Source organism: Arachis stenosperma, chromosome 3 (assembly GCF_014773155.1).
Source record: "Arachis stenosperma cultivar V10309 chromosome 3, arast.V10309.gnm1.PFL2, whole genome shotgun sequence".
Classification (NCBI taxonomy): Eukaryota; Viridiplantae; Streptophyta; class Magnoliopsida; order Fabales; family Fabaceae; genus Arachis; species Arachis stenosperma.
The window spans coordinates 51,212,249-51,231,703 of NC_080379.1; the positions used below are offsets into that span (position 1 = coordinate 51,212,249).

At 37.1% G+C, this 19,455-nt stretch overlaps 1 protein-coding gene and 1 pseudogene across 1 annotated transcript; both read right to left on the reverse strand.

Moving 5' to 3' along the window:
* Positions 1–12,065: 12,065 nt before the first annotated feature.
* LOC130966092 (uncharacterized) lies at positions 12,066–14,263 on the reverse strand. Its single transcript, XM_057890853.1, has 7 exons — positions 14,247–14,263; positions 14,154–14,205; positions 13,954–14,081; positions 13,299–13,479; positions 12,912–13,101; positions 12,686–12,762; positions 12,066–12,377 (listed from the first exon to the last, which is right to left on the reverse strand). The coding sequence occupies exons 1-7, from the start codon at positions 14,261–14,263 to the stop codon at positions 12,066–12,068; spliced, it is 957 nt and encodes a 318-aa protein (XP_057746836.1).
* A 6-nt stretch (positions 14,264–14,269) lies between these two features.
* Positions 14,270–15,996, reverse strand: LOC130966093 (pentatricopeptide repeat-containing protein At5g66500, mitochondrial-like; annotated as a pseudogene).
* Positions 15,997–19,455: the final 3,459 nt, after the last annotated feature.

Genomic DNA, 19,455 nt, shown 5'->3' on the forward strand with positions numbered 1-19,455 from the left:
GCATTGCACTTAGCAGCTAAACCAGGATATATCTGGGTGTAATCTTCTCTCTCTATTACTCCATTTCTGTTTCTGCTGTATAGGAGCTAAAATAAAAAATATCTCGTGCCAAGTGACGAGACAAAAATAAAAAGTCTCGTGGCTAGGGACGAGACAAAAACAGAAAAGTCTCCTCAAAGACCAGAAAGTGTATTCAAGAAAAAGGGGGCTAAGATTCAACCCCCCTTCTCTTAGCCACTGAAACCATCAATTGGTATCAGAGCTTGGTCTCAAAGAGATAAAGCTTTGCAGCTTGGAGAAAAGATCCTCATGGCAGAAAGCAGTGGCTCAAATCTGGTATCGTACAATCTCACAGAAGGGCAGTCAAGCAACAGACCGCCTCTTTTTAATGGGAAAAACTATACCTATTGGAAGGAGAGAATGAAGATCTTTGTGCAAGCAGTAGACTACAGGCTTTGGAAGATCATCCTAGAAGGACCACAGTTTCCTACTAACACAAGTACTGAAGGAGTAGTCACTCTTAAACCAGAAGCAAGATGGACCGAAGAAGATAGGAAGAAAGTGGAGCTAAATGCCAAGGCCATAAATCTACTCAACTGTGCTATCAGCTTCGAGGAGTACCGACGGGTATCACGATGCACAACGGCTAATGAAATCTGGGATAAATTACAAATCACTCATGAAGGAACCACCATTGTAAAGAAGACTCGGATAGACATGTTAAACAAGGAATATGAAATATTTACAATAAAGGAAGGAGAATCCGTTGATGAACTGTTCGAACGGTTCAACACCATCACTGTTGGCTTGGATGCTATGGGAGTAACACATTCTGATTCTGTGCTTGTGAGAAGAGTGCTGAGATATCTCACTAAAGAGTGGGAAACAAAAGCTTTAATTATTTCTGAGAGCAGTAATCTTGATTCCATGACACTTGATGATTTGAGAGGAAACATTCTTGCTTTTGAAAACACTTATTTAAAAAAGGAGTCAAAAAAGAAAGGAATTGCATTCTCTTCTGTAACTAACCCTCTGGATGATGAATCCAGTGATAACTCCTCTGAAAATGAATTTGTGTTGTTTGCCAAAAAATTCAGGAAAATGGTGAAGTTCAAAGGCAAAGGCGGCAGCTCAAGGAAAATGAAGAAAGACCTTAGCAAAGTGACTTGTTTCAACTGCAAGGAAATTGGGCATTACAAATCTGATTGTCCTAAGTTAAAAAGGGAGGAGAAGAAAAAAGGAGGGAAGAAGAAGGGCCTCATGGCATCATGGGAAGACTTGAAAAATGACTCAGACATTGATGAAGAATCTGAGACCAAGTCACAGCCTTGTCTCATGGCAAATCATGTAGATCAGGTATTTTTTCAAAACCCTGACACTGAAGACCTTCATCTTATGATAGATCACCTTTCTAAAAAAATAAGATGTTTTCTGACTGATAATCAAGATCTTGAACAACAAATTTTCATTCTTAAAGCTGAAAACAATTTTCTCAAAGAAAAGCTAAGGGAGGCCGAAACTGCTTGTGATCTTGTGGAAGAAAATAAGCAGTTGAAAGCTCAACTTAGAAGTTGTGAAAGTAATCATTCGGTAGTTGCATATGTAAACTGTTTTAAGGAAAATGAAGAGTTGCTGAAAAAGGTCAAAAGTCTTGAAAATGACTTAGCCAATTTTACTCAAAGTTCTGAAAATCTTAATCAAATTTTGGCTAGTCAAAAACCACTCTTTGATAAAGCTGGTCTGGAATTTTATAAATCTGATAGGAAACCTTCTTTTAAAGATAAAGCTTCTTCATCCAATGATACAAGGTTTGAAGATCCCACCTACTTTAACAAAATAGCAACTCCAAGGTTTTGTAGGTTGTGTAACCGAAGTGGTCATTTTCCCGTTCAGTGTTTCTTTGGTGAAAGAATGATTGGTGATAAAGTTTACAAGGTTGTTTTTTATTACAATAATTTGGGACATAAGAGATGGTTTAACGTGAAAGGATCCAAGAAAATTTGGATACCTAAGGTCACTTGAGCTTATTTTGTAGGTATGCCTAGCATCCAAGAGGAAGGAAAATATGTGGTACATGGACAGCGGATGCTCTAGGCATATGACCGGAAAGACAACCTTCTTCATAAAGCTTGATGAATATGATGGAGGACTTGTCACTTTCGTGATGATGGAAAAGGAAAGATAGTGGTTGTTGGAAAAGTTGGTAAAAACTTTTCATCTTGTATAAATGTTGTTCTTCTTGTCAATGGTTTGAAACATAATTTACTTAGTGTAAGTCAATTGTGTGATTTAGGATTTGAAGTAATTTTTAGAAAATTTGTATGCTTGGTTGTTTGTGAAAAAACTGGGGGATATTCTTTTTGAAGCTAAGAGATGCAACAATGTGTATGGATTAACTCTTGAGGATTTGAAAGAACAAAATGTAACATGTTTTACATCTCTTGAATCTGAAAAATGGCTATGGCATAGAAAGTTGGGTCATGCTAGCATGTACCAAATTTCTAAGCTAGTAAAGAAAAATCTGGTTAGAGGAATTCCTAAAATCAAATTTGATAAGGATCTTACTTGTGATGCTTATCAATTAGGAAAACAAGTTAAATCCTCCTTTAAACCAAAAGATGGAATTTCAACCAAAAGGCCATTAGAAATGTTACACATTGATCTTTTTGGTTCAACTAGAACACAAAGTCTAGGAGGTAAACACTATGGCTTGGTAGTGGTAGATGATTACTCTAGATTTGGTTGGGTACTTTTTCTTGCTCATAAAAATGATGCCTTCCATGCTTTCTCAACCCTTTGCAAGAAAATTCAAAATGAAAAGGATTTAAAAGTAGCTCATTTGAGAAGTGATCACGGAAAAGAATTTGAAAACCAAGATTTTGAAAAATTCTGTGATGACTTTGGAATTTCTCATAATTTTTCATGCCCTAGAACACCTCAACAAAACGGGGTTGTTGAAAGAAGGAATAAAAGCCTTCAAGAAATGACTAGGGCTATGTTATGTGAGAATGAGGTTCCTAAATTTTTATGGGCTGAAGCTGTAAATACATCATGTTATATTTTGAATAGGACAATAATTAGAAAAGGGTTGAAAAGAACTCCTTATGATCTATGGAAAGGAACCCCTCCAAATCTTAAGTACTTTCATGTTTTTGGATGCAAATGTTTTGTGCTTAACAACAAAGAAAATCTTGGTAAATTTGATCCAAAATCTTATGAAGGAATGTTTGTTGGATATTCCACCACTAGCAAAGCCTATAGGATTTATCTTAAAGAACATAGAACCATAGAGGAATCCATACATGTTACTTTTTGTGATTCTAACTTAATTCCTAGTACTGTGATAGATAGTGATTCAGATTGTGAAGGAGCTGGAACAAGCAAAGAAAATCCCAAGTCTGTCCAAATTGAAGAATCTGCCAGTCCAGAATTGTCTCGTCAGATTGGAGGAGACATTTCCATTTTGTCTCCTGAGCCGGGACGAGAAACTGAAACAGCAAGACCAACAGAAACTCATCAGAATTCAAAACCACAAAGGAAGCCTAGAGAATGGAAGTCTATGAGGGGTTATCCACATGACTTCATCATTGGTGATCCCTCCCAAGGAGTGACAACAAGATCCTCAACTAAAAGACAATCCGAACCAAGCAACTTTGCATTTTTGTCACAAATGGAGCCCAATAATGTGAAAGAAGCTCTTGAAGACCCATCATGGGTCAAGGCCATGGAAGAGGAGCTTGCTCAATTCGACAAGAATGAGGTTTGGACTTTAGTACCTCATCCGGATGGTAAGAAAGTTATGGGTACTAAGTGGGTGTTTCAAAATAAACTTGGTGAGGATGGACAAATTGTTCGTAACAAGGCTAGATTAGTGGCTCAAGGTTACAATCAAGAAGAGGGAATATATTTTGATGAGTCTTTTGCTCCGGTAGCTAGAATGGAAGCAATTAGGTTGCTTCTTGCCTATGCTGCCCATAAGGGTTTCAAAATGTTTCAAATGGATGTCAAATGTGCTTTTCTTAATGGCTTTATTGATAGAGAAGTGTATGTGGCCCAACCCGCCGGTTTTGAACATAAAGATTTTCCAAATCATGTTTTCAAACTTTCAAAGGCTCTTTATGGCCTTAGGCAAGCTCCAAGAGCTTGGTATGAAAGGCTTAGTGCCTTCCTATTAGAAAATCAATTTCAAAGGGGTACCACGGACACGACTTTATTTATTAAAGCATCTAATGATGATATTCTTCTAGTTCAAGTTTATATGGATGAAATTGTGTTTGGTTCGGCCAATGAATCCTTGTGTGAAGAGTTTGAAAAACTCATGATTAGTGAGTTTGAGATGAGTTTAATGGGAGAGCTTATTTTCTTTCTTGGCCTCCAAATTAAACAAACTCCTAGTTGTACTTTTATTCACCAAGAAAAGTATGCAAAAGAACTTATCAAAAAGTTTGGCCTAGAAAATTCTAAACCAATGGGAACACCAATGCATCCAAACAATAAACTTGAAAAGGATGATAATGGCAAAGATGTGGATGAAACTCGGTATAGGGGAATGATTGGTTCATTAATGTATCTTACCTCCTCTAGACCGGATATTGTTCAAAGTGTGGGTGTATGTTGATTTCAATCTCACCCAAAAGAATCCCATCTTTCGGCTGTTAAACGCATCATTAGATATATTAAGGGAACATATGATTATGGCTTGTGGTATCCAAAATTTGATGATTTTTGTGCAGTAGGGTTTTGTGATGCAGATTATGCGGGAGATAGAGTGGATAAAAGAAGTACCTCCGGCATGTGTTGTTTCCTTGGAAGCTCACTCAACATGTGGTCAAGCAAGTTGTTCACAACTAATATGGTTAAAAACGCAGTTGGAAGATTACAAATTAAAGATCAATAGTATACCACTATTTTGTGATAACATGAGTGCAATAAATGTTTCAAAAATCCTGTTTTGCACTCAAGAACAAAGCACATTGAAATCAAATATCATTTTATTAGAGAACATGTGCAAAAGGGTACTATTGATATTCATTTTGTAAAGTCTGAAGATCAACTTGCTGACATTTTTACAAAACCCCTCTGTAAAGACAGATTCTGTTCTCTAAGAAAGAACTTGGGAATATTTGATTTAAGTTTTGTTGAAAATCTGTGAAATTCTAACTCTGCTCAGTTTTATCTCGTAGGAATGGACGAGATAAATTTCAAGCATGTTGGAGAAGCTGTAATTAAGGGGGAGGCTACGCAGACTTTATTCCTCATGGGCCCCACAAAATCTCTTTGACCCCACCTTGACTTTCTAATTGATCCCTCATTTTATGATGATTAAGATCTTTTTGTTGTCATATCAAATCCTATTGGAAGTGGTTATTGTCAAATCAAATCCCTCTCTCCATCTAATCCCTTGATTCTAGGAAACCACTTTTTCAAAATCCCTTGGTTAATAACCGTGCCATGTTGATCATTAACTTCCCTTTCCAATCAACATTTAATGCACATCTAACCTCTCTCCACTCTCCACACTCTTCGGCCCTTTCCTCTTCTTCCAACTCCATATCTTCTCTTCATTATGAAGAAAAAAACGGCCTCTAGGAAAAGTGAACGCATTTGCCTTTCTCAAAAGACCCCCTCTCCACAAACCCACACTCATATCCACATTCATTCTACATCCTCATCTTCTCCTTCACCACCATCCAAACGTACTTCCACCATGAGAAAGAAAGTGATTGCCCAGAAAAGTTCAGGCCGAGGCAAAAACAAGGAGCCAAGTGTTGAGGAAGAATCATCTCACACTTCACCAATCGCATCACCACCACCATCACCGAAGAAAGCCACACTTGGGAAGAGTGGTCAGAAATCAAAGGGCTTCGCTCTACACAACACCATGGAACCGGCAAATCTGGAATCCTTGGAGTTCAAAAATAAATTTGCTAAGAATCACTCCTACTTCGATCCTGCCAGATTCAACTCTTGCATTTCTTATGAATTCCACAAGGAAGTCATACAAAAGCGTCATCTTTGTTTGACGTACCTTGTCAATCTTGAGACTCTCGCCAACAAGGGAATAAATGTCTCCATTCTCTTCGAACTGCTTCAATGGACTCCTCTACTTCAAATCCAGAAGCCAATTTATCCAGGACTGGTCCGTGAGTTCTACGCCAACATGCGCCTAATTGATGGCACCATCCATTCATAGTGAAAAGAGTTCACATCACTCTTGACACTGCCACCATTGGAACTGCCTTGGGATACAAAGATGAAGGGCCGAGAGCATACATGGCCGAAAGGTGGGACTCACAGGTTAGCGTCACCCACACAGTTGTTCTTCAACACATATGTGAGCGTTTCTCAGGCTTGGATGGAAATATTCCTACTCACAAAGCTTTAGGCTCCACCAACTCATTGCTTCACAGGATCATCACTCACATCTTAACACCTCAAAGCAGGTCTCACAATAGAGTAACATATTCTGACTCCCTCATCTTATTTGCACTTATCACATCTACTCCCATCTCTTTTGGTTATATTATGATCCGCCATATGTGGGACTCGGTCAAGAGCACCAAAAAGGCAAATCTGCCCTATGGTATGTTCTTAACCAGTATATTTGAATTTTTTAAAGTTGACCTTTTGAATGAGAAAGTAGAGAACAAAGTGTCAATGGTCAAAGGAGGCGGAGCAGTGAAAGGAACCAAAAGCAAGAAATCCATGGCTTCAGAAAGTGAGTTTGAGAGCAAACCTGAGTCCTCCAAGACCACCAAGTCCATCAAAGAAATTCTCACAGAATTTTTCAATATGTCAGAAGTCATGGTGCAATCTCATAAGGCTGCACGTAAACTAGCATATGAAACTGAAAAAGCGTGGATGAGATGCAAAGATAGAGTGGGTCTAATGCTGAAAAACTTAGAGAAAGATTTAGAAGATGAAGAAGATGAAGGAGAATCTGATCTGTATTTATCTGATGATTAAATTTTTGTTTAAGTTTAGGATATTGGCTTAAATATGCTCAATCTGTTTCTCTGTTTTGTGTTAAGATATTGCTATAACTCTGAGATACTCTGTGATACTCTGTTTTGTCTGGTTATATTTTGCATATCTTGTTTCCTATGACTAAATTTTGATTGCAGGTGCCCCTTTCATGACAAAAGGGGGAAAATAAGGATAAAAAAATTTTTGAAACTGGAACAGGGGAATTGAAAACAGAGGATGAAATTTTCTTGTGAAAATTCATGATCACCTCTGTTAATGATTAAACAATGCATTTGGGATATGTTGATTGAGAATGCATTCGGTTTATCTTGATTGCTGCCATTATTTGATGTTATCTTGGTAAAATAGGTGTTTATTGTATTTATAATACATTTAACTTACCTTGATAAAATGATTTTTGGTTGGAATTATTTTTGGCAGTTCTTAATGATGAAAGTTGTTGTGTTTGGAAAGTTTAAATCATGAATGAAAAATATTTTTCTTACCAAGATTGCTCTGATTTAGTGAAAAATATTTTTGAACAGCAAGTTTTCTACCAAAAACAGTTTCTTGATTGTTTATGGCATGTTTGAGCAGAAAATCAAATTTGTGATAGCAAATAAGTTTTGTATATCATTCAAATATGCTCATAAATCAAGCGTTTAGCATCATGAAATGAATATGCTAAATAACATTGTTACTTGAAGCTTGATTAAATTGTTACAGGTATAAAGCTTCCCTAGGTAAAAATGGCATATATTAAGGGGGAGCCATGTGACAATTTGAAAGGGGGAGAAATTCAAAATTCAAAGGGAGTATTCTTTACTCAATCTTTTAATTTCTTTCCATTTCAATTTTTAATAATGTTTGTCATCAAGGGGGAGATTGATGAGTTTGGAAAACTCTATTTCTAATTAAGTGATGATCAAACATTATTACTATGATTAATTGCAAGAATTATTAAATTAATATTGGATTGAATGATTAAATTAATTTTTGCAATGCAGGTTTATTTGGGCTGAAAAATAAATTTCTGGTGCAAGCCAAATTACATTCAGCCTTTGGTTTTGATAAATTATGATGAGTATGGCTGAATTACTTTTTTGTTACTTGGGCCAATATAATCCATTATGGTTACAAGTCCAAACTGAAAATGCTTTCCTATTTGTTCTATGCATGACCCAAAATTTATCAGGAAAGCAAATGTTACTATTGGGGCAGAATTAAATAATTGTAACAACTAAACCCAATGTTAATTCCTCATGCATGATCCGAAACAAATGAAAGAAGGAAAGCAAAATTGCTTCCAACGGATCCAAGCATTTCACCATGTGATGGATTCCAAAATTTATTACATTGTCATTTTATTGCATGGGAACTATGAGAAAGAAAGCAAGACACTTGATTTGATCGTAGCACTAATGACTACACGCTACTCAGCAAGGAAAGAATCATTTCATTTAATCTCATTCTCTTTCATAAATCAATTCTTTTCAAATTTCTCTCTTCTCTCTCTATTTGCTTCTCTTCTTCGGTTATTATCCAGGAAACAATGGAAGCTATGTTAAGCTACCAAAAGAAAGAAGAAGCTGCATGCATCAAGACCATCAAACTAATGATGGCAAGAAAACATAACTCAATAAAAGTATGTTGTGGCTGAGATTATCACCAAAAGTGGTAAGATTTGGTGAGGTAATCTCGAGCTCTCCATACCCAAAAGAAAGAAGGAGATTCGGCCAGCAAGAAAGAGATCTTTGGAGGCATGGCTTGTCTCTGATTCTCCTCAACCACCACAGGAAGTAGCTAGAGTGGCGAAGTGATGGAAGAGGCAGAGATTGGAGCAGATGAAGCCATCATCATCATGAAGCATTAAGGGCCAGAAATCCATCTTGGAGAGCAAGCCAAGGATGGAGCACTCGGATTGATGAAGAGTGATGACCAAGGAAGAACTAGAGGTATTTGCATGTTGGGTTTTGCATGAGTTACCTTTTCTCTCTCTGTGGCCGAACCGGTTCTGTTTTGAAGGAAAGGAAGTTAAGCTTGGATTTGTTTCAACTGTGAAGACTTCTCTTCTCTATAAAAGGAGTGAACAGTCACGGTTTGATTCAAGGGAAGAAAGTGAGAGTGCAAGGCACAGAAGTCTCATAGCTACCTAAGCTTACAGATTTTCTTCTCCTTCAATGTATTATGTTTTGTAATTTTTCTGTTTAATTTTGTCATGTCTTGAGTCTCATGGAAAAAAAGCAAACAGTGAGGTTTGTATGAAAAAGCCATAGAGCGGAAAAAGGCAGAGAGTGCAAAATTAAAAGAAAAAGCCATATATGTCTTAGAGTTCCTTTGTTCATCTATGTTGTGTTTCATGATTATGTGGGAATTCCCTTATAAGTTGGGTTAGCACTTTACAGTTTGTAATCTGGATGATTATAGTGAAATTTCATCATTATTGTGATGGAGACTGGATGTAGGCTGCATTACACTTAGTAGCTGAACTAGGATATATCTGGGTGTAATCTTCTCTCTCTACTACTCCATTTCTGTTTCTGCTATATAGGAGCTAAAATAAAAAATATCTCGTGCCAAGTGACGAGACAAAAATAAAAAGTCTCGTGGCTAAGGACGAGACAAAAACAGAAAAGTCTCCTCAAAGACCAGAAAGTGTATTCAAGAAAAAGGGGGCTAACATTCAACCCCCTTCTCTTAGCCGCTGAAACCATCAATTCTATATTTCTATTGATATAGCAATAATATGTAACTGTATACATGCATAAAAATAAAATGTAAAATATATTTAAAATGAGGATAATTCACGATTAAATTAAAAAAGAAAATTGCATAATTATCAAGTTTTCTAATGAATTAAGAGTTATATGCAGAAAATGTGTGTATAAATATTTTAAGAGAAAGTCTAGGAAGCTAGCACTTTTATTAAAATTTGGCCAGTACTTAACCAGCAAAAAAAAGAGTAAAGAACAAATTGGTCATGACCTTTTTTTCCGCAAACATTTTCGTCCCTGACTATTGAAAAATACTTTTTAAATCCCTGACATTCTTAAAAGTTGGACGAATCAGTCCTTCCGTCCAAATGCCTCTGTCAGACCCAACCAAAAAGTCTGACACAACTCACGTAATGCTTGTCACGCGTATGCATGGGTCACGCGTACACGTACACACATGTACATGTCGCCATAACCAATTTGTGGCTGAATTATACAGCGTGGGGGACAAGGCGTGGACCACAATTCGGAGTGCTTTTGCCCTTGCGACTCCGAGGCCCAACGCCTCCTTTTACCCCTCACTCAACGGTGCTCTTCATTAGCTCGCTCAACCCACCACCACCCACCTTTGTCAGTTGATATGCTCCTTTGACCTCCACACCAATGAGTTCAAATGGGTGCCGCCCCCGTCCTACTTCGACGCCCACTATATTCACAGCCTCTCTGGCATCACTCTCGGGGTTTTCAAAGGTTGCCTCTGCCTCTGCTTTGTTGTCCCTGCAACCGCCAGATTCAAGACGTGGTACTTCATGCGAGACTACGGCGTGCAGCACTCTTGGAGCCTTTCATTCTACATTGATATCAACTCTTATTGTGGCTTGAGGATTCCGGACCGCCTCCGACCTATTGCCTTCGCTGATAATGATGATATGTGGCTCAAGGATAACTATCCTTCTGATTCATACTCTCTTGTTTCATATTCTCCACAGATTGGTTCTTTCAAGGATGACTGGCGACACATACGCGTGAGAGGGAAGTCTGCTGGGCGACGCGTACACGTGACAAGCATTACGCGAGCCACGTTAGACTTTTTCGTTGGGTCTGACGGAGGCATTTGGACGAAGAGACTAATCCGTCCATCTTTTAAGAACGTAAGGGATTTAAAAGTATTTTTCAATGGTCATGACGAAAATGTCCGCGGAACAAAAGGTTAGAGATCTATTTGTCCATTACTAAAAAAAAGTAATCTTACACCATTAAAAACAGTAATAATAATTAATTAATGGCTACAAATCACAAAACATACTGGCGTAACACTTCTCATATTTCAATATCACAACTACTAGAAAGATAAGGGAGCACTAAGAAACCCCATTAACAAAACTATGAAAGGTATTTTGTAAATAGAGCCGATATAGGCATGAGGTTTTCTGGCATGTGCTTAAGTGCTTCTAATCATCATGCAATATATATGCTCCACTACTTGAGTTCCACACTTTCACATGAGATCAAACTTACAATGACAATTGCACTACCAATAGCTATAGTGAGTGTTACTCAATCAAGTAAGCTGAAAAATACTCGTTTTTTGCTATTGAAAACAAAGACACATTTTATGTATTATTGGCCAAGGGGAATTCTCCTTTCTTATTCACTCAGGGGAAGGTTTTTTTTTTAATCTTTTTCTTTATTATTATTTCTCACATAGTCCTCCAACTTGTTGGCCAAGAATTAATTCACCTTAGATCAAAATTCTATTTAAAAATCTATCATTAATAAGTGAATTGCTATATACATTAGACAGAATTTGAATCTCCAACACTTACTTAAGTAGACAAATAAGCAAACTATTCGACCAATTCAAATTAGTTAGTGGAAGTATCTTTTTGAAAGATAAAAAGGGTGAACCTGCATTCTTCTTTTAATAAGGTAAATAATTTTAATAAACCATAGACATCGTATAAAAATCATCCATGAATGTAAGTATAACTATCAAGACGTGTGTATTGATAAAAAAATCGAAACAGCATTAATATAGAAGGCGATAGTCTCTTAAGATTTATAGTTTCAATTCATCTGGTACAAAAGTTTCACTTGACTCCTCAAAATGTCAACAAAATGGGCCATATTGATGGATTACAAGGAAAAAAATATAAATAATTTACAACATTGACCAGCCCCAATCTCAAGCTCATAGTATGCAGTGGCATTATGCACCTCTATCTCATTATAAGTTTATTTCTACCTCAGAAACGTTTTAACCTGTTAGTTTCTAACAAATCCTCTCTATATTTTATTGGGGAGACAAACAAAAATATCCACAAGAGCACAATTACCTGAAAGGTTGCAACTGCAAATGGAGTTGTCTTTTTATAAATTAAGGTTTCAGTTGGTTCCTCCACGAATCCAGCGACCAGGTCCTTTTCTTGCAATACCAGAATAATAATCACCAATGTTTGCTACAAAAAGTGGATCTCTATCTTCTACATTGCCCTCACTGCTACCACTACCACTCACATTATCTAACTCTGACTTCTCCAACTCTTTTGTTAAATTCTCCATTTGGTTTTTCAAACTAGGTTTGCTCATCTGGTTGGCTTCCTCTGTAGATAGACCAATCATTGTTACTTCTGGAAGGAAGGGACTCAGTCCTGAATCTTCTTTGTGTACCCCTTTTCTCGAGGATTCTACTTTTTCCTGCTATTTTTGGTGAAACCAACCACCAAAAGGTAGCCTAAATTTGGGACGAGAGTCTTCGATTATAGAATTGTTATCATCCAAATTGAAACAAGAGGAGTCAATGCATTCAGAATGTTTCTATCATCTTCCCCTTTAGAGTTATCAAGACAGCTACTTGAATCTGAAATCCTCAACAAAAAGAAGCTTCACTTCTACAGAACCATAAAAAAAGTTGCAAATCACTGTATGGGAAATAAAAAACCTCACTTGGAAAACTTATTTCCAGCAAAGGCAGAATAGTTATGCTCTGTTGTTGACAATAAAACCATAGTAGATGAACCCAAAAGGTAGCAGCGTTTCAAAATACAAGCTAAATCAAACTTTCGACAAGTGAAAGTATAAACTGAATTCAATTTAACCTGAAAGAATAACTATTGTTTATTCTTGGGCAGACTTGCGAATATTTGTTAATTTTACATATATGATAAGATCGACGTAACTAGGAAAGCACTGAATTTGGATTTTAAATCAGTTTAAAAGGATAAAACCAACATGGAATGTACCTTCTCTCAAACGAGTCAACCATAGAGGGAAATTTTGGTTGTATGCCTGTTGCTTTCCGCAACCACCTATTACCCAGGATTACCTTGTCAACAGTATAATGGAAATGGAGTTCTGCAGCTTTTGAAATAACACTTAGTGGTATACTTGGATGGCCCATTTCATCTAGGACTTCCTGAACCTATCACAGGGGAAAAAAAAAACTAAACTTTACAATTTTCCAAGAGAAATGAGAAGATTAATAAAGAAGGATCATACTCAGTGCTTTTATGATTGCAAAAAATTGTGTAATATCAGAGTCATGCAATAAGCAACATCATATTCTTCTTCACAAAATTTCTCTCTTTCTAGTATAAAATGTCACTAAATGAATCCTACCTCTGGAGGATCCCCTAAACTATCATTCATTTCCTCAATCACTTCTGCTGCTAAGTTGTCATCAACCACATCTCGCCGTCGCTGCAAGTGTCGAGTTTGGATTAATGTATGGAAATGTTGATCAACAGCTTCTTCAAGAATGTTATCAAGCACGCCTTTATCAAAAAAATAGGGAGTATACCTGATAGATCCAGCATAAAGAAAAAAGGAAAAAGAAGGAAGTGTAAGCATAATGTATACTCTGTTATGTGCTTTTCTTATCATACATTATAGATATTCTACAACCATTAGGTATAATGGAATGGGGTAAACAACCAAAACAATTTCAAACCAAACAGAAAAATTTTCAGCTCACAACCATTGTAAAGATGAAAAATAAAATGCCAAAAAGGTCAAAAACCAAAATACACACCCAAAAGAAGAAAAAATTAATGGCAAAAATAAACAGGCTATGATAAAGCAACTATTATTTCATATCCATACAATTGAACAAGAAACACGAGATATTCCTGTTGAATCACTTCTCTGGGGAAAAAATTGAGAGGTACCCTTCAATTCGAAATCCATATTCATATGATGGGTACTAAATTTCATACAACAAATTGTGAAAATAACACTAGGGTCATATGTAACAAAGAAGATAAGAAACATGCACCATTTAATTCCATCTTCAGTTGCAATTGCAATGTCTAAGTTCTGGGCACTAAACACAGGCACCCCATCGACCTTTTTTCCAACACCATCTTGTGGAATTGTCTTCAAAAGCTTGTTAGCTGCCTTGACCTACAGAGGAAGAGAAGTGTATCTATAAAAAAATCAGGCAGCATCAAACTATAGCATGAACCAACGTAAGACAAATAATTCCTGCTTCTCATTTGGTACAAATTGGAACAAAGTGTGGTTTTTCCTGCATGGTATATAGTGAAGAACATTATAGATTAACCAAGCATTATAGTGAAGAACATTATAGATTAACTGAAGGCCGAAACATTAATCCAGCTATTGCCAGCTTCCTTGACCAACCCTTTTTGTCCTCATCATGCTTCTCAACTCATCTACATAATCCCACTTTCCAATGGCTGCATAAAAATTTGATACAAGCACAATATGGCTAGCGTTATCAGGCTCCATCTGCAAGAGATGCTTTGCAGCAAATTCACCTCTTTCAACATCCTGATTAAGACTACAAGCATTCAGCAATGCTATCCATACTCCTACAGTAGGCTTAGTACCTTGCTCAATCATATTTTGATATGCTGACCAAACTTCTTCCATGTTACTGGCTCGGCCTAAGATATCTACGAAGCATGCATAATGCTCTGGATCTGGTTCAAGACCATATTTCTCCCTCAACGAATTGAAGCATTTTTTACCTTCCTCCACCAATCCAGAGTGAGCACAAGCCGACAACAAGGACAAAAAAGTCACAGAGTTCGGAATCGCCTTATTGCCATCCTCCATCATCTGCTCAAACAGCTCAACAGCTTCATGTCAACGCCCATTCCAACCATATGCATCAATCATACATGTCCAGGAAATCACATCCTTCTGACAAATTCCATCAAACAATGATCGAGCATGGGAAATCTTCCCACATTTAGCATACATGTCCAACAAGGCATTGCACAGTTGAGTTTCATAAGTGAAACCTTGACGTATCGTGATACAATGGACCTGTTTCCCTACCCATAGATCCAGATTCTCAGAGCAGCCAACCAGAGAACTGGTAAGACCAACCACATTAGGCTTCATCAAGCTCAGAATTTTGAACCCTTCATCATACCTCCTATTCCTGACGCACGCAGAAACCAAAGAGTTATACATCATGTCATCTTTCCAACCCTTCAAACTATAGAAAACTTTCAAAGAATCATCAATACATCCAACAGTGGAGTAAAAATCAATAAGAGCAGTGCTCAGCACAACCAAATCACGCCCCATGGACACCACCAAACCATGAACCAGTCTACCCAATTCCAAGGCCTTCAAAGAAGCACAACATTTCAACACAGAACAAAGTGTGAACTCACTGAGCTCAACATTCTCCTTTCCCATTTCTCTTAGAACACTTGGTGCTTCAAGGGGTAGATCGTGCCTCAAGAAATTCGAAAGCAAAGCATTCCAAGCAACAACATCCCTGTGAACCATCTCTTCAAAGATCCTTTTGGAGTGTTCCAAATACCCATATCTCGAATACATGTCCATCAGTGCAGTTTTTGCCACAGTTCCAATATCTGCACCGGTCTTGATCATGTGTGTGTGGACTTGTTTGCCACGCTTAGAGAGTGGTAACAAAGAGCACGCACGAAGGACAGGGGTGAAGGTGTGTGCATCAAGGTCAGAGCGTGTGCGTCGCACATCACAGAAGAGGGTCCATGCAGCGGCAAGGTCTCCACGGCGAACATATGAGGTGATGAGGGAGTTTACAAGGGAAATTGTAAACCATGTTGCTTGTATACGAAGATTGTATTCGTAGGTTTTGATGAATGACAAACCAACAAACGACATGAAAAGACATACCAACAAACAACTTGAATGAACAAGCATGAAGAGTTGAAAGCAAACACAACAACAAACAAGAAACTCAAGTCCACAACAGTTGAAGACAAGTATAGAGTCTTAGGACTTAGGTAACTTCTTGTTAAGAACCAATTGCTAAATCTCTCAACACACACTCACAAAATGTTTTGATACACATCTTGCAATTCAATGCTAGCCAAAAGGTCTAAAAACTTGTTTTCAAAAGTACAAAAGCATAGGAATTGACTCCAACAAGTTTGAGATCAATCCTAAGCACTTTGAAGTGTTTTTAAGCCATTCTTTGAGGTTTGCATCGATGCACACTCATCTTGCATCGATGCAAAGCATGCAACGACTTGTTGCATCGATGCAAAGATGTTTGCATCGATGCAACCTAGCTGAAAATTCAAATTTCAGCATCAAAGGCACATTTGCATCGATGCAAAGTGTTATGCATCGATGCAAATAATTCAAAAACATAAAAAACGGCTAGTTTTGACATAAATGCTCCATCCCATTAATTCCCCAACGTTTCTAAGGTTTGGGGAATCTATAAATGGATGGATTGAAGCCTTATTTCATAGTTTTTTGATCTTAGAAAACAATCTTGCTCATATTCTTTCATTCTACACTTTTTTTAAGTGATATAGTACACAATTTGAGAGAGTAATATTAATTGGTTCAATAGTGCTAGACTTGTAATCACACACTCTTCTAGAGAGCACTCTTTTCATCTCAACAATTCTTTGAGAATTGTTTTCTTGTACACATTGTAAATTGGAGTGTGATCTCCAAGGTTGAGTCAAGAGTTACAAACACTATAGTCGGTGAGGATACCAAAGAGGTATACTAAATACTCAAGGCAAATCTTAGAGAAGGTATCTCTAAGTGGAGTGGGTTAGTATACGAGTGGTGATCATATACCGTGAGGTGTTAGAAACTAAGGACTCGGATTGTAAAAGGTTTTGTGCGAGCACCTTGAAGCTTGGCAATAGTGGAACTTCTCAATTGCGATTGAGAAAGAAAGTGGACGTAGGACAAGAATTGTGCCGAACCTCTAAATAGCGTTGCATCTCTCCAAACTCATCTTTTACTATTATTGTCTTTTACCTTTAAGCAAATAAATTGTGATCGTAAAGTAGCTTCGTAAGTACTTAAGGAGTGGCTTAAGTCCGATTGGTGAAAAACTTGATCAATTTATTTGAGTTGGTGTCTATTGGAAAGTAGAAGCTCCTTATAAATGCTTAGCAATTGAGTTAAGCTCTTGGAAAAATACTAGTACAATAACACTTTTGCATATTGTCTTTAAATTCATCAAAAAGATTCATTGTTGTTGGTTTACTCAATTCACCCCCCTCTTGAGTAATTGTGCATAGGTTCTTCAAGTGGCATCAGAGCTTAACCCTTTGAAAGACTTAACCGTTTAAGGGAAAAGATCATGGCAAGCACAGGCTTTAACAACAACAACACTAGCGAAGGTAACTCAACCACTAGACCTCCTCTTTTTAACGGAACAAATTACTCTTATTGGAAAAATAAGAGAATTTGGATCCGTCTCAAGATGTGAGAATTTGGAAAGTAATTGAGAATGGAAATCACATTCCAACAAAGACAACAAGCGCTAAAGAAGAAGGAGTCTCCGTCTTAAAGCAAGTACCGAAAGGAGAAGATGAATATAGTGACGATGATTGGAAGAAAGTGGCAATGAATGATAAAGCCATCAACTTCATTCATTGTGCACTTAACGAGCATGATTATATGAAGATCTCTACATGTGAAACCGCTAAAGAGATTTGGGATAAACTCCAAATCACTTACGAAGGAACCGACCACGTTAAAGAATCAAAAGTGTTATGTTGGTTCATGAATGGGAAAATTTCAAAATGAAAGATGAAGAGAGCATTGAAGAAGCCCTTGAAAACTCCAAGATCTTCAACAATCTAAGCATGCTTGGTACAAAATACAATGATAAACAAATTGTGACCAAGGTGCTTACAAGCCTTACACCAAAATGGAACTCCAAAGTGAACGCCATTGTGGAAGGAAGGCTCTATGATCAACTTACTTTTGATCAACTGCGAGGAAATCTTCTCACCTATGAAATGACTATGCTAAATAGACAAAAAGGTGAAGAAAGCAAGAAGAAAAGTCGCCCTTAAAACAACATCACTGCAAGAAGAAAGTGAGATAATGAGAAGAAGGAGATGAAGAATTTGCACTCTTATTAAAAAGATTCAATAAGTTTGCAATGAAGAAAAAACTTCAAGAGCAAACAAAGGTACCAAAATGCTATGAGTGTGGAGAAGTTGGACACATCAAACCCAATTGTCCAAAACTTCAAAAGGAGGACAAAAACAAGAAATTTAAGAAGAAGGAGAAAGCATACATATCATGGGAGAACGAGGATGAATCCGACTCCGATGACAACGAGGTTGCAAATCTTTGCTTAATGGCAAGCGAAGAAAAGGTTAGTAATGACACCCCACTTCCTTTAATTTACAAGATGAATATGATGCCTTACTTGAGGTGTACACAAAACTTACCCAAGATTATTCTCTCCTAAAGAAAAAGAATATGGAACTTTTAAAACAAAATGAGATGTTGAAAAACGAGAATATCAATCTTGGAAAAGATAAGTGTAGCACAAGTATGATCCATACAAATCTTGTAAAATGCATGAAAATGAAATTACAAATCTTAAGAACACTTTAGCTAAGTTCAATGAATCTTCAAAGAACTTAGATAAAATGTTGAAAGACCAAAAGCATGTTCATAATAAGGATGGTTTGGGTTTTGAAAAAGAAAATTTAAAATGTTAAAACTCCTATTAGGCAACCGCAAGCCCAAAAGGTAAGCATGCCTAAAAGGAATGAAGCCTTTAAACATCCTCCTCAACATGCTTCATTTAGAAATTATAATCACAATGTATATAGATCAAAAGATGTTGCATTTAGGGAACAACCTAGCAACCATTTAGAAACTGCATAGGATGCATAATCCAAATGTAATATGTCATTATTGTAATAAAGTAGGTCATATAGCACCCGTATGCTTTACTAGAATTAAACATATAAACTTTCGTAGTCAAGATATGAGATGGGCACCATATGGGCATTACGCTCATACTAACCATCAAGGACCCAAATTCACTTGGGTACCTAAATCCCAATTTTAATTATTTTGTAGGTACGTGTTGGAGCTAAGGATACAAATTGGTATGTTGATAGTGGATGCTCCAAACACATGACCGGCGATGAATCAAAGTTCACTGCAATAGAGCCTACAAACGGAGGAAACGTGATCTATGGAGACAATAACACCGGCAAAGTAATCGGCGTTGGAAAAGTTGGTAAAAATCCTTCCACCTCCATAGATAATGTTATACTTGTCAAAGGTCTTAAACATAATCTCATTAGTGTTAGCCAACTTTGTAACAAAGGAAACTTAGTCACCTTTGATTCAAAATGTTGTTTGATAAAAAGGCAAGACACTAATGAAATTGTGCTAATTGGGCACCGTGTTGACAATGTATACATGATTAATCTAAATGAAGTTTCCTCAAATGATGTGAAATGCCTTGTTAGTAAAAAAGATGAAACTTGGTTATGGCATCGTAGAGTAGCTCATGCTAACATGG

Coding starts and splice junctions, on each gene's coding strand:
- LOC130966092 (XM_057890853.1), bottom strand. Junction 13,480..13,953: donor ACTGAAGATGGAATTAAATG/GTGCATGTTTCT, acceptor TGGATCTATCAG/GTATACTCCCTATTTTTTTG. Junction 12,763..12,911: donor TGAGAGAAGGTACATTCCAT/GTTGGTTTTATC, acceptor AATTGAATTCAG/TTTATACTTTCACTTGTCGA.